The sequence below is a fragment of the Poeciliopsis prolifica genome, unplaced genomic scaffold (genome assembly GCF_027474105.1).
Source record: "Poeciliopsis prolifica strain line A6 unplaced genomic scaffold, Auburn_PproV2 SCAFFOLD177, whole genome shotgun sequence".
In the NCBI taxonomy this organism is placed as follows: Eukaryota; Metazoa; Chordata; class Actinopteri; order Cyprinodontiformes; family Poeciliidae; genus Poeciliopsis; species Poeciliopsis prolifica.
Genome location: NW_026562552.1, coordinates 1 through 12,420, shown reverse-complemented (window position 1 = coordinate 12,420; position 12,420 = coordinate 1). Strand labels below are relative to the sequence as shown.

Here is a 12,420-nt window from a genome sequence, read left to right as displayed (position 1 = left end):
TCTGTTCTGGTTCTGCTCCGGTTCTGTTCTGGTTCTGCTCCGGTTCTGTTCTGGTTCTGTTCCGGTTCTGTTCTGGTTCTGCTTCGCTTCTGCTCCGGTTCTGTTCTGGTTCTGTTCTGGTTTTGCTCCGGTTCTGTTCTGGTTCTGCTCCGGTTCTGTTCTGGTTCTGTTCCGGTTCTATTCTGGTTCTGCTCCGGTTCTGTTCTGGTTGTATTCTGGTTCTGCTCCGGTTCTGTTCTGGTTCTGTTCCGGTTCTGTTCTGGTTCTGCTCCGGTTCTGTTCTGGTTCTGCTCCGGTTCTGTTCTGGTTCTGTTCTGGTTGTATTCTGGTTCTGTTCTGGTTCTGTTCCGGTTCTGTTCTGGTTCTGTTCCGGTTCTGTTCTGGTTCTGCTCCGGTTCTGTTCTGGTTCTGTTCCGGTTCTGTTCTGGTTCTGTTCCGGTTCTGTTCTGGTTTTGCTCCGGTTCTGTTCTGGTTCTGCTCCGGTTCTGTTCTGGTTCTGTTCTGGTTGTATTCTGGTTCTGTTCTGGTTCTGCTTCGGTTCTGTTCTGGTTCTGCTCCGGTTCTGTTCTGGTTCTGCTCCGGTTCTGTTCTGGTTCTGCTCCGGTTTTGTTCTGGTTCTGTTCTGGTTTTGCTCCGGTTCTGTTCTGGTTCTGCTCCGGTTCTGTTCTGGTTCTGCTCCGGTTCTGTTCTGGTTCTGCTCCGGTTTTGTTCTGGTTCTGTTCCGGTTCTGTTCTGGTTCTGCTCCGGTTCTGTTCTGGTTCTGTTCCGGTTCTGTTCTGGTTCTGCTCCGGTTCTGTTCTGGTTCTGCTCCGGTTTTTTCTGGTTCTGTTCCGGTTCTGTTCTGGTTCTGCTCCGGTTCTGTTCTGGTTCTGCTCCGGTTTTGTTCTGGTTCTGTTCTGGTTCTGCTCTGGTTCTGTTCTGGTTCTGCTCCGGTTCTGTTCTGGTTCTGTTCTGGTTCTGCTCTGGTTCTGTTCTGGTTCTGCTCCGGTTCTGTTCTGGTTCTGTTCTGGTTCTGTTCTGGTTCTGCTCCGGTTCTGTTCTGGTTCTGCTCCGGTTCTGTTCTGGTTCTGTTCTGGTTCTGTTCCGGTTCTGCTTCGCTTCTGTTCTGGTTCTGTTCCGGTTCTGCTTCGCTTCTGTTCTGGTTCTGTTCTGGTTCTGCTCCGGTTCTGTTCTGGTTCTGTTCCGGTTCTGTTCTGGTTCTGCTCCGGTTCTGTTCTGGTTCTGTTCCGGTTCTGTTCTGGTTCTGCTCCGGTTCTGTTTCTGGTTCTGTTCTGGTTCTGCTCCGGTTCTGTTCTGGTTCTGTTCTGGTTCTGTTCCGGTTCTGTTCTGGTTCTGCTCCGGTTCTGTTCTGGTTCTGCTCTGGTTCTGTTCTGGTTCTGCTCCGGTTCTGTTCTGGTTCTGTTCTGGTTCTGTTCCGGTTCTGTTCTGGTTCTGCTCCGGTTCTGTTCTGGTTCTGTTCCGGTTCTGTTCTGGTTCTGCTCTGGTTCTGTTCTGGTTCTGCTCCGGTTCTGTTCTGGTTCTGCTCCGGTTCTGTTCTGGTTTTGAGCAGCTTTCAGAGTTGAACTTTGGTCTGATCTTGTAAGTCCAGATGTTCCTGATCTGCTTCCAAAGCAAAGAGATGCAAAAATCAGACCTGCTGACCTTTGACCTTCAGCTGGAACATTTACTCTCTGCTTTAACATCAAAGGTCAAAGGTCATTTTTATGTTCTCAGGTAAACATGAAAGAACATGCAGGTTGGACCTTTTGTTGCTTTTATCCTTTATTAACAACATTTCTACAAAATAATGACAAGAAAAGGAAAATAATTTATTCTGTCTAAATATTTCAACAACAGTTCATATTCATCGTTCTATTTTCCCACAGGAAGTTCCTGGTTGAGCAGCTTCCTGTCCTCAGCTATACAGGAAGTGGTCCTGATGGCGGGGAGCGACGACTTCCTGTTCGCCGAAGAGGCTGGAGCTGCTGGAGCGCACGCCGCCGACGACAGGGAGGTAGGAGTGATGGAGGATGGGCAGCTGCATGGAGAGCCGGCGCCGGACGCTGCAGAACCAGACAGAACCAAACTGGGTCAAACAGAACCAATCCGAACTAATCAGAACCTGTCCTATAAGCGTTGGTAATGAGTTGTTTGAGAAGAAATGAACTGAATGTTCAGCTGAACATTTTCCCTCCACTGTCGCCCCGTGCTTCTGTCTGATTGGCTGCTCTTCTGAAACATCGTTCACTGATTGGTCACAATTTTAATTTGCTTTTGGGATAACATTTTTATTTGTTTAATTGAAGTCAAATCATTTTTGGTATATTTGATCTGGATCAGTTTTTTTTTAAAGGTTCAGCACATCGTTTGTATTTCAGAGACAGGAAACAGCAGCAGATATCAGGACCGCTGAAACGTTTTCAATAAATGGGAACAGAAGTCGTCCAAGCCCTGAGGAACCCCCGCTCCAAGCAGCTAGAACAAAATGGCGGCTCTGTGATAAGAGTGAGCGTTGTCATGACGACGATGATGCTCACCGCTCTGGGGAGTTGACGTTCTCCTCAGCTGGAGGTCTCGCCGCGCCGCATCCTGAAGAAACGCAAGAGACTCGGGTCAGCAGCAGAAACGCAGCTTCCTGTGGGCGAGCGCGCGGCTGTTACCCGTTTCCTGCTGCGGCGTGGCAGAAAGCTCCACGGCGACGGTTTCAATCTGGACGTCCAGCTGTGGAAACCAGAGGAGACGCGGTTACACCTGCAGCCCTCAGCCGTTCACCTGCAGCCCTCAGCCGTTCACCTGCAGCCCTCAGCCGTTCACCTGCAGCCCTCAGCCGTTCACCTGCAGCCCTCAGCCGTTCACCTGCAGCCCTCAGCCGTTCACCTGCAGCCCTCAGCCGTTCACCTGCAGCCCTCAGCCGTTCACCTGCAGCCCTCAGCCGTTCACCTGCAGCCCTCAGCCGTTCACCTGCAGCGACTCACCTGGCTGCTTCGACTCCTCAGGTCCTGGTTTCTCCTCCTCAGATACTCAACACCCGTATCCGCCTGCTGCAGCTCCGACACCTGCTGCAGCTCCGACACCTGCTGCAGCTCCCCGGTGCCGCAGCTGCTGTTGCTGCTCAGCAAGCAGAGAACCTGCAGACAAAAGGTTAAGAAACTGGCAGCAGGATGAAGCTGAAGCCCGAGGAAACTTTCAATAGGGATTTAGCATTAGCTTTCAATACTGGTTTAGCATTAGATTCCAATACTGGTTTAGCATTAGCTTTCAATACTGGTTTAGCATTAGATTCCAATACTGGTTTAGCATTAGCTTTCAATAGGGATTTAGCATTAGCTTTCAATACTAGTTTAGCATTAGCTTTCAATACTGGTTTAGCATTAGCTTTCAATCGTGATTTAGCACTAGCTTTCAATACTGGTTTAGCATTAGATCTCAGTCATGATTTAACATTAGCTTTCAATCGTGACTTAGCATTAGCTTTCAATACTGGTTTAGCAATAGCTTTCAATACTGGTTTAGCATTAGCTTTTAATACTGGTTTAGCAATAGCTTTCAATACTGGTTTAGCATTAGCTTTCAATACTGGTTTTAGCGTTAGCTTTCAATACTGGTTTAGCATTAGCTTTCAATAGGATTTAGCATTAGCTTTCAATACTGGTTTAGCATTAGCTCTCAGTCATGATTTAACATTAGCTTTCAATCGTGATTTAGCATTAGCTTTCAATACTGGTTTAGCAATAGCTTTCAATACTGGTTTAGCATTAGCTTTTAATAGTGGTTTAGCATTAGCTTTCAATACTGGTTTAGCATTAGCTTTCAATACTGGTTTAGCATTAGCTTTTAATACTGGTTTAGCATTAGCTTTCAATACAAGTTTAGCATTAGCTTTCAATACTGGTTTAGCATTAGCTTTCAATCGTGATTTAGCATTATCTTTTAATAGTCATTTAGCTTTAGCTTTCAATAGTGATTTAGCATTAGCTTTCAGTCGTGATTTAGCTTTGGCTTTCAATTGTGATTTAGCATTAGCTTTCAATACTAGTTTAGCATTAGCTTTCAATACTGGTTTAGCATTAGCTTTCAATCGTGATTTAGCACTAGCTTTCAATACTGGTTTAGCATTAGATCTCAGTCATGATTTAACATTAGCTTTCAATCGTGACTTAGCATTAGCTTTCAATACTGGTTTAGCAATAGCTTTCAATACTGGTTTAGCATTAGCTTTTAATACTGGTTTAGCAATAGCTTTCAATACTGGTTTAGCATTAGCTTTCAATACTGGTTTAGCGTTAGCTTTCAATACTGGTTTAGCATTAGCTTTCAATAGGGATTTAGCATTAGCTTTCAATACTGGTTTAGCATTAGCTCTCAGTCATGATTTAACATTAGCTTTCAATCGTGATTTAGCATTAGCTTTCAATACTGGTTTAGCAATAGCTTTCAATACTGGTTTAGCATTAGCTTTTAATAGTGGTTTAGCATTAGCTTTCAATACTGGTTTAGCATTAGCTTTCAATACTGGTTTAGCATTAGCTTTTAATACTGGTTTAGCATTAGCTTTCAATACAAGTTTAGCATTAGCTTTCAATACTGGTTTAGCATTAGCTTTCAATCGTGATTTAGCATTATCTTTTAATAGTCATTTAGCTTTAGCTTTCAATAGTGATTTAGCATTAGCTTTCAGTCGTGATTTAGCTTTGGCTTTCAATTGTGATTTAGCATTAGCTTTCAATAGTGACTTAGCTTTAGCTTTCAATAGTGATTTAGCATTAGCTTTCAATACTGGTTTAGCATTAGCTTTCAATACTGGTTTAGCATTAGCTTTCAATACTGGTTTAGCAATAGCTTTCAATACTGGTTTAGCATTAGCTTTCAATACTGGTTTAGCATTAGCTTTCAATTCTGGTTTAGCATTAGCTTTTAATACTGGTTTAGCAATAGCTTTTAATACTGGTTTAGCATTAGCTTTCAATCGTGATTTAGCATTAGCTTTTAATAGTCATTTAGCTTTAGCTTTCAATAGTGATTTAGTATTAGCTTTCAGTCGTGATTTAGCTTTGGCTTTCAGTCGTGATTTAGCATTAGCTTTCAATAGTGACTTAGCTTTAGCTTTCAATACTGGTTTAGCATTAGCTTTCAATACTGGTTTAGCAATAGCTTTCAATACTGGTTTAGCATTAGCTTTTAATACTGGTTTTGCATTAGCTTTCAATACTGGTTTAGCATTAGCTTTTAATACTGGTTTAGCAATAGCTTTCAATACTGGTTTAGCATTAGCTTTCAATACTGGTTTAGCGTTAGCTTTCAATACTGGTTTAGCATTAGCTTTCAATAGGGATTTAGCATTAGCTTTCAATAGGGATTTAGCATTAGCTCTCAGTCATGATTTAACATTAGCTTTCAATCGTGATTTAGCATTAGCTTTCAATACTGGTTTAGCAATAGCTTTCAATACTGGTTTAGCATTAGCTTTTAATACTGGTTTAGCATTAGCTTTTAATACTGGTTTAGCATTAGCTTTCAATACTGGTTTAGCATTAGCTTTCAATACTGGTTTAGCATTAGCTTTCAATCGTGATTTAGCATTATCTTTTAATAGTCATTTAGCTTTAGCTTTCAATAGTGATTTAGCATTAGCTTTCAGTCGTGATTTAGCTTTGGCTTTCAATTGTGATTTAGCATTAGCTTTCAATAGTGACTTAGCTTTAGCTTTCAATAGTGATTTAGCATTAGCTTTCAATACTGGTTAGCATTAGCTTTCAATACTGGTTTAGCATTAGCTTTCAATACTGGTTTAGCATTAGCTTTCAATACTGGTTTAGCAATAGCTTTCAATACTGGTTTAGCATTAGCTTTCAATACTGGTTTAGCATTAGCTTTCAATTCTGGTTTAGCATTAGCTTTTTATGGTTTAGCAATAGCTTTTAATACTGGTTTAGCATTAGCTTTCAATCGTGATTTAGCATTAGCTTTTAATAGTCATTTAGCTTTAGCTTTCAATGGTGATTTAGCATTAGCTTTCAGTCGAGATTTAGCTTTGGCTTTCAGTCGTGATTTAGCATTAGCTTTCAATAGTGACTTAGCTTTAGCTTTCAATAGTGATTTAGCATTAGCTTTCAATACTGGCTTAGCATTAGCTTTCAATACTGGTTTAGCATTAGCTTTCAATAGTGATTTAGCAATAGTGGAACTATTGTGTATGGTTAGCATTTAGCATTATCTTCAGCTAAATAGTGTGTTGGTGTAGTGGTTTAGCAGTAGCGTAAGCGGTCTATGATTAGCGCGCTGGGCTAACGCAGCTAGCTGTAGTCACCTGAGGAGAGAATAGGCCCAGGAGGATGAAGAGGTTGCAGCTGAGGATGAGGATGCTGCACAGACAGAACTGGGCGGTGGGGTCACTGGAGGTCAGCAGCGACCCCGCCGCCCCGGACGCACTGAACCCGGTGAGCGAGAACATGCAGAGAGCGAGGAGCTGACCGCTGACCGGCCCGCTGACGGCGGCGCCCGCGGCCCGGATGTTCCAGGCCTGGAAGCAGCCCAGACCCTGAGGAGGAACCAGCGGGTTAGTTTAATCTGTTGCCATGGAAACGGTCTGCCGTCATGGCGCCATGAGGTTCTGACCAGCAGAGGAGCTTTGTATCCGCAGACGGCGGTGAGCCACATCTCCATGTTGGCGCTGCTGCAGCAATCAGAGGAGAACCGAACCACGACGTCCTGATCAGCCGCGACGTCCTGAGGAGAAACACAACTGACTAATAACTACTGGTTAGTCACTTACTAATTATTGAGCTACATAGTTAGTGCAATATCTAGCTTTCAAATTAAATATCTAGTTTAGAATCTGTATTTTCAGACTGAAACTGAATATTTAGCTTCCAAAGTAAATATTTAGTACCTTAAATATAAATATGGAGTTAAGCAACTGACTCAATATTTAGCTTTCTAATGAAATACTTAAACTAACATTTCTTTTTTTTTTAAACTTTATTTTTTTTTTTTTAACAACACATGTCCACAGTTGCATTCGTCTGTCTCTTACTGACATATATCTTCTGCATTATAACTTGACAAAAGATGAGACATCAAATGATCTAACATAGGCAATAAGGAATACATACCAGTACAAACATCACACAAGAACAACAAAATAAAATAATAAATAAATAAAAATACAAGACACACAATTAAATCCCCTCTGACATAGGATGGTCCTCACATTCTTAAACAGTAAGGTATTCTAACTGACCCATGGGTACATACAGGTGCCAACAAGCAATCCTGTAAGGGCGTCATTGAATTAGTAACGGTAAGACCGGGCTCCACCTTATATCAAAAACTGTTTTTTGAAGCCTTAAGGAATATGTGATTCCTTCCATCAGATAAATGTCCCAGATTTTTTGTATCCATGTGTTATATGTAGGAGGCCCTGGTTTCAGCCACCTGATAGTTATACATTTCAAGGCTGCTGTGAGCAAGATACTTAGAAGATATCTATCACCCTTCCTGTCTATTCCATCGGGTATTACTCCCAGAACTGCCACCAAGGGAGTTTTTGGAACATTTCTCCTGAAAATAACACTGAGAGCTTCAAAAATGTCCTTCCAGAAATCACTTAGTTTAGGACAAGACCAGAAGATATGCATGTGATTTGCATTCTGCATCCCGCAGTTTCTCCAGCATGAACTGGGCTGTGTTGGGCCCATTTTACTGGTTATTGCTGGCGTTCTGAAAAACCGGACTACTACTTTCCATTTGAATTCTCTCCATGTATTAGAATTTGTTGTTAAATGTGCTTCAGTACATATTTCTTCCCATGTGTCCCCAGCTATTGACTCCTGCAGTTCAGTCTCCCAATTATGCTTTATGTTTGTGGAATCGTGCACATTCATGGACATAAACAGGTCATATATTTTACTAATTACTTTATTATTTTCCTTTCCCCTTTGTATGTCCATTAGGAAATTTTCTATAGGAGTAGGTTTGTGAAGTTTAGTCCAATTGTTGTGTGTCGTCACAAAGGTTCTAAGTTGTAAATATCTATAAAAGTCCGTTTTAGGGAGACCAAATTCTTTCTTCATCTGTTCAAAGGTTTTGAAATGTTCATCATTAATTAATTGATGAATGTGAGACAGTCCGTAATTAGACCAGTTTTTGAAACCAGAATCTAAGTTGTTTGGTGCAAATGTCTTCATAGATCCTATACATGATAAAAGTGAAATCTGTTTGAATAACTTAAAAGCCAATTGTATTTTGTTCCAAATTTTGAGGGTGTTTTTTGTCCAGATTGTCATTTCCTTTACAGGAGTATCTAAGAAAGGTAATGCTTGCAGTGGTACTGAACACATGCTTTCCTCTATTCCCAGCCATCGAGTATCTGCACTATTCTGTAACCAATCCAATAAGGGCTTGAGTTGTGCAGCCCAGTAATAATATTTTAAGTTTGGGAGTTTGAGGCCCCCCTTAGATTTAGATAACTGAAGAGTTTTCAGTCTGATTCTGGGACGCTTCCTTTGCCAAATGAATCCAGTTATCATTTTATCTAAGGTGTCAAAGGTAGATTTGGGAATTTCCACAGGTAGCATCTGGAATAAATAGAGTAGTCTTGGTAAGACATTCATATGGATACTTACAACACGGCCTATCAGAGAAATAGGGAGAGTATTCCAACGGTCCAGATCATTTTTAATCACACGTAGGAGCTTGCTATAGTTTGCCTCATAAAGGTCACATAGAGATGGAGGTATTTGAATACCCAGATATTTGATACCATTCTTGGGCCACTTGAAGCCACTCTGTACTTTTACGGAGTCTGAAATTGTGCCATTTATGTCCATAGCTTCCGTTTTTTCTATATTGACTTTGTAGCCAGAGTAAAATCCAAATTGGGAGATGAGCTCTTTTAAGTGGGGGATTGTTGATTTAGGTTCAGTCAAGTACAATAATACATCATCTGCATATAATGAGATTTTGTGTATTTCCTTGCTGATTTCTATTCCTTTAATATTAGCATCATCTCTAATGATTTGGGCTAACGGTTCAATACTAATGGCAAACAGAAGGGGTGAGAGCGAGCACCCTTGTCTGCACCCCCGACCTAGTGCAAATCTATCAGACCTAAAGCCATTAACTTTAACTGCTGCCTGAGGGAAGGAGTAAAGTGTTTGCACCCAGTCAACAAAATGTGGACCAAATCCAAAACGTTTCAGAGTATGAATTAGATATTTCCATGACACTCTGTCAAACGCCTTTTGGGCATCTAAGGATATGATCGCTGATTTGATCATTCTTTCTTGTTGAACGCTTGTTAGGTTTAGCAAGCGTCTTATATTATGGGCATAGTACCTGCCTACAATAAATCCTGTCTGATCAGGATGTATGATTGGGTGATGAATTTGTTAAGTCGCCTTGCTAGGATTGCTGTGAGTATGCGTAAATCTGTGTTCAGCAGTGATATAGGTCTATATGATTGGCAGTCTGTAGGATCCTTGCCCTCTTTGTGAATTACTACTATAGTGGCTTCTGTCCAAGACGGTGCCATAGTTTTGGATTTTAAAGCATGATGATATGCTTTTAATAGCAAGGGAGCCAGGAGATCTATAAAAGTTTTATAAAAGTCATTGACAAATCCATCTGGGCCTGGACTTTTGTTGTTCTTGAGTGATTTAATTATCTGCTTAATCTCCCATTCCTCAATCGGTTGATCCAATTCCAAAGCCCCCTCATCCGTTAAATGGTTCAATTTTATCTTATTTAAAAATCTGTGAGCTCTTGGTCATTATTACAGGTATCAGTGTTCATATATAATGATTTGTAAAATTTTGCAAAGGCCTCTGCTATTTTGTCAGGTCTTGTCTCAACAGACTCTTGGGTTTTTATTTTATGAACCATGTTGGCGGACTGTTGCTTCCTCAGTTTAAATGCCAATAACCTACTAGCCTTCTGGCCGTATTCATAATATTTTTGATTAGTGAACCTCAAGTTACCCTCTACTTTATCTGACAATAGACTGTTTAGTTGTCTGCGGGTTGCATTTAATTCCTTCATGATTTTAGCTGAAGCGTTTCTTTTATGTTTGAACTCTAATTTTTTGATTTTGTCCTCCAAATCTTTTTGTTTAGCATCCTTCTGTTTTTTCCTCGCAGATGTGAAGGAAATGATGCGGCCCCGAAGGAATGCTTTGGCACAATCCCATATTATCAGAGGTGTTGTTTCTGTAGATGTATTAGTTTCTAGATATATCCTCAGCTCCTCTCTAATAAATGCGATGAATACTTTATCATTAAGCAGGGATGTATTGAGCCTCCATTGTTTAGATGTTGGCCTATGTCCCATTTTAATAAAACAGGTGCATGATCAGAAATAGTAATAGGTAATATTTCTATATCTATTATTCTATATAGTTCTGACTTTGGGGTAAGAAATAATCGATCCTAGAGTAGGATGCATGACTGCTTGAGTAAAAAGTAAAGTCTTTAGTTCTGGGAAATCTGCTTCTCCATACGTCTGCCATACCTGTCTCTATTATCTGATATTTTAGCATCCTACTCATTCTAGAGAGTGGGGTTTTTGGAGTGGGTAATCTGTCCAATATTTGTGACAGAGTACAGTTGAAGTCCCCGCCCAACAACAACAGCCCAGTACTGTGCTGCAATATTACCTTAAACAGTGACTCCTCAGGAGTCAGGCTCTCCTCAGGATCTCCACCGCGTCCCCGTCATGATGTAATTTAGCGATGATGACTCTCGGTGTCTCCCGGTTTCTGGGTCTCTCCGGTGAGTGTGCGTGTGATCGGTCCACCTTTATGTCTCGATCCAACTGCAGGACTTCTCTGATGATTTTTGCCACAGCTTCAGGGGAGCTGGAGCCGGCCGTTCTTCAATGCCGCTATGCGGATATTGGACCTTCTCATTCTCCCCTCTAGGTCTTCACATTTATCTTTGAGCGTCGACATTTCCTTTTGTAAGCTGGTTACAGTAGACTGTAGAGAAGTGATTTCGTCTGACCATGTTGATAGGCCACCCTTTAAATCCTGAACGTCCGTCTTTATAATATCCACTTCAGCTTGTATGGTCTTTGAGCTGTTAGCTATTTCGGAGCGGACCGCTTGCAGTTCGGATCTTATAGCTTGAAAATCTTCCGCTAATGCGCCTTTAAGTTCGTCTCTTATCACTTTAGCTATTTCACCTCTCAGTGATGATAGGATGTCCGCTTTCATTTCTTCGTTACACGTGTTTGGGCCCTCAGTCCCAGTAGTCGTCAGTGGGTCCCTTCACCTGTTGTCCGCTGCCTCGCGGTCCTAGCAGGCCTTGTAGCATTAGCATCGCTTCCGTGTCTATACTTTTGCAGTTTTTCGGCCATTCAGGAATATTATGTTCGGGTTGTCCAAATGTTTATGATCCTAAGGTTTTCTCTCCAGGTTTTCAACAGATATTAACGTGGTTAATGCTGTTTTTTAATGTAATTATTACGGATTTTGCAGGAGCTCCGAACAATACGTCCTACACCATATCTTGCTCACCAGCGCCCCCTAAACTAACATTTCTAAATGAATGAATGAACTTTGAAAATGAAACTCTCCTGTTTCTCTATTTTCAGGTTCTGACAGTGAAGCTTTAAAGGTCTGAAGACGTTCCGGACCGGTCCAGAACCGGTCCAGAACCGGTCCTCACCTCCAACTGGTGCTGCAGAACCTCTCGTCTGAGTGGGTCCAGAACCTGCCAGGAGATCAGAACCAGCAGGTCCAACAGGAGGATCCAGAGCTGAACACGGCCTGTTTTCTGCAGCTGGTTCTGGTTCTGGAAACACAGAGACGTCAGAATTCCCTCTGGACCCGCTGGACCCGGAGCGGTCCTACCTTCAGCTGGACGCTGCAGACGGCGTAGACCCTCCAGGTTCTGGTGAGCAGCACCGCCAAGCCCACAGTGTGACCCAGAGACAGAGTCCACAGGCGGACCTGCAGCACAGGAGCCAGCGGTTCTGGTTCTGGTTCTGGTCTGGACTGTTACATTGTAGTTCAGCTTTATTACATTGTGATGATTATTTGACATTTCTGCCAGATTTTGCCCAAATGTCTCAGTTTGTCCTGATAAAATTAAAATTATTCAAACAAATCAAACAATAAAACAAAACATAAAAACTAAAGAAGGCATTAAAACGATGAGTTTTTGCTTTATTATTACTGGTCGTGTTTAGATGGCTTCGTTTTAGTAGTTTTTATGTTCTGGTTTTATCTGTAACCTTTTGAATTATAACAGCTTTTCATCAGCTCTGTGTTGTGTGAATACGGGACCAGGAGACAAAATGTGGTTCATCTGTATGAAACAAAATATAAATAATCAGGAACCAGGTTCATGACAGGCAGTGCAGCACCTTACCAACATTTTACAGTTACAATGTTCTCTGTGAACCGACATCATCTCTCATCAACTGGCAACCAGGCGTCTGTTC

The 12,420-nt window shown here is 41.7% G+C and overlaps 1 protein-coding gene across 1 annotated transcript; it reads right to left on the bottom strand.

Moving 5' to 3' along the window:
• Window positions 1-1,753: 1,753 nt before the first annotated feature.
• Window positions 1,754-11,926, bottom strand: LOC129356529 (gamma-aminobutyric acid type B receptor subunit 2-like; the record flags this gene model as incomplete). Its single annotated transcript, XM_055026111.1, has 8 exons — window positions 1,754-2,042; window positions 2,517-2,568; window positions 2,640-2,700; window positions 2,955-3,107; window positions 6,287-6,517; window positions 6,595-6,705; window positions 11,643-11,768; window positions 11,828-11,926. Coding segments are annotated over 8 exons (981 nt in total), but the record flags the coding sequence as incomplete, so codon positions are not given.
• Between the last annotated feature and the right edge of the window lie 494 nt (window positions 11,927-12,420).